The following is a 690-nucleotide window of genomic DNA, read 5'->3' as shown; positions in this document are numbered from 1 at the left end:
GACTGGGGAGAACCAGCGGTGGATCTGATGGTCCGGATCTGCCTGAACCCTGACAGAGACGTCTTCGGAGGAGAGGTTTTACATAAAGGACAAAAGGACACAAGGTGAGAACAACTGACACAAAATCTGTGTTCAAATACTAAAATGATTTCATGCAGTTTGTCTGTGATTGTTTCTCCAGCAGTGAGTCCGAGAATGAGACGAGAATAAGCACAGCTCACAACATACTGTCGATGTTTCGCCCGCGATCTAAGTCTGAGCAGGACAAACTCGAGCTGCTCTCGAATCTGTGTCGAATCTACAGCAAAGAGCCCAAAGAGGTGGAGAGAGCCGTGCTGGAGCTCACAGACATGCAGGCGAAGAACGTAAGACACGGTTTCATCAACGCAATCACGCATTTTACTTAATGGATACTTTCATTTACTGTGTTATTTAGTCTTCAACCCTTGGAGACTGTAGTAATGTATTTTTTTCTACCCTTGAAAGTGTTTTTAGGAAGTTACTGGTTTTAAAACCATGATCTTTATGCATATTGTATTTAGGGATGAATTTGGTACAAATGTTGCAACATGGGATTTTCAAGGTTGCAAAATTTCACCACTGTTGTAATTATGTTTACAAGTACTGTAGATATGATAGGAGGCTAAAATGTCACACTCTTTATAGTAAAACTATATGTGGACAAATAAA

At 40.9% G+C, this 690-nt stretch overlaps 1 protein-coding gene across 1 annotated transcript; it reads left to right on the top strand.

The window, feature by feature from the left end:
- Positions 1 to 6: 6 nt before the first annotated feature.
- LOC107581091 (tetratricopeptide repeat protein 21A-like) lies at positions 7 to 365 on the top strand (the record flags this gene model as incomplete). The annotated part of the gene is made up of 2 exons (XM_016266659.1): positions 7 to 104; positions 185 to 365. Coding segments are annotated over exons 1-2 (258 nt in total), but the record flags the coding sequence as incomplete, so codon positions are not given.
- Positions 366 to 690: the final 325 nt, after the last annotated feature.

Source organism: Sinocyclocheilus grahami, unplaced genomic scaffold, assembly GCF_001515645.1.
Source record: "Sinocyclocheilus grahami isolate Dianchi unplaced genomic scaffold, SAMN03320097.WGS_v1.1 scaffold72662.1, whole genome shotgun sequence".
Taxonomy (NCBI): Eukaryota; Metazoa; Chordata; class Actinopteri; order Cypriniformes; family Cyprinidae; genus Sinocyclocheilus; species Sinocyclocheilus grahami.
Note: the sequence above shows the minus strand (reverse complement) of the source record. Positions and strands in the feature narration are given on the sequence as shown.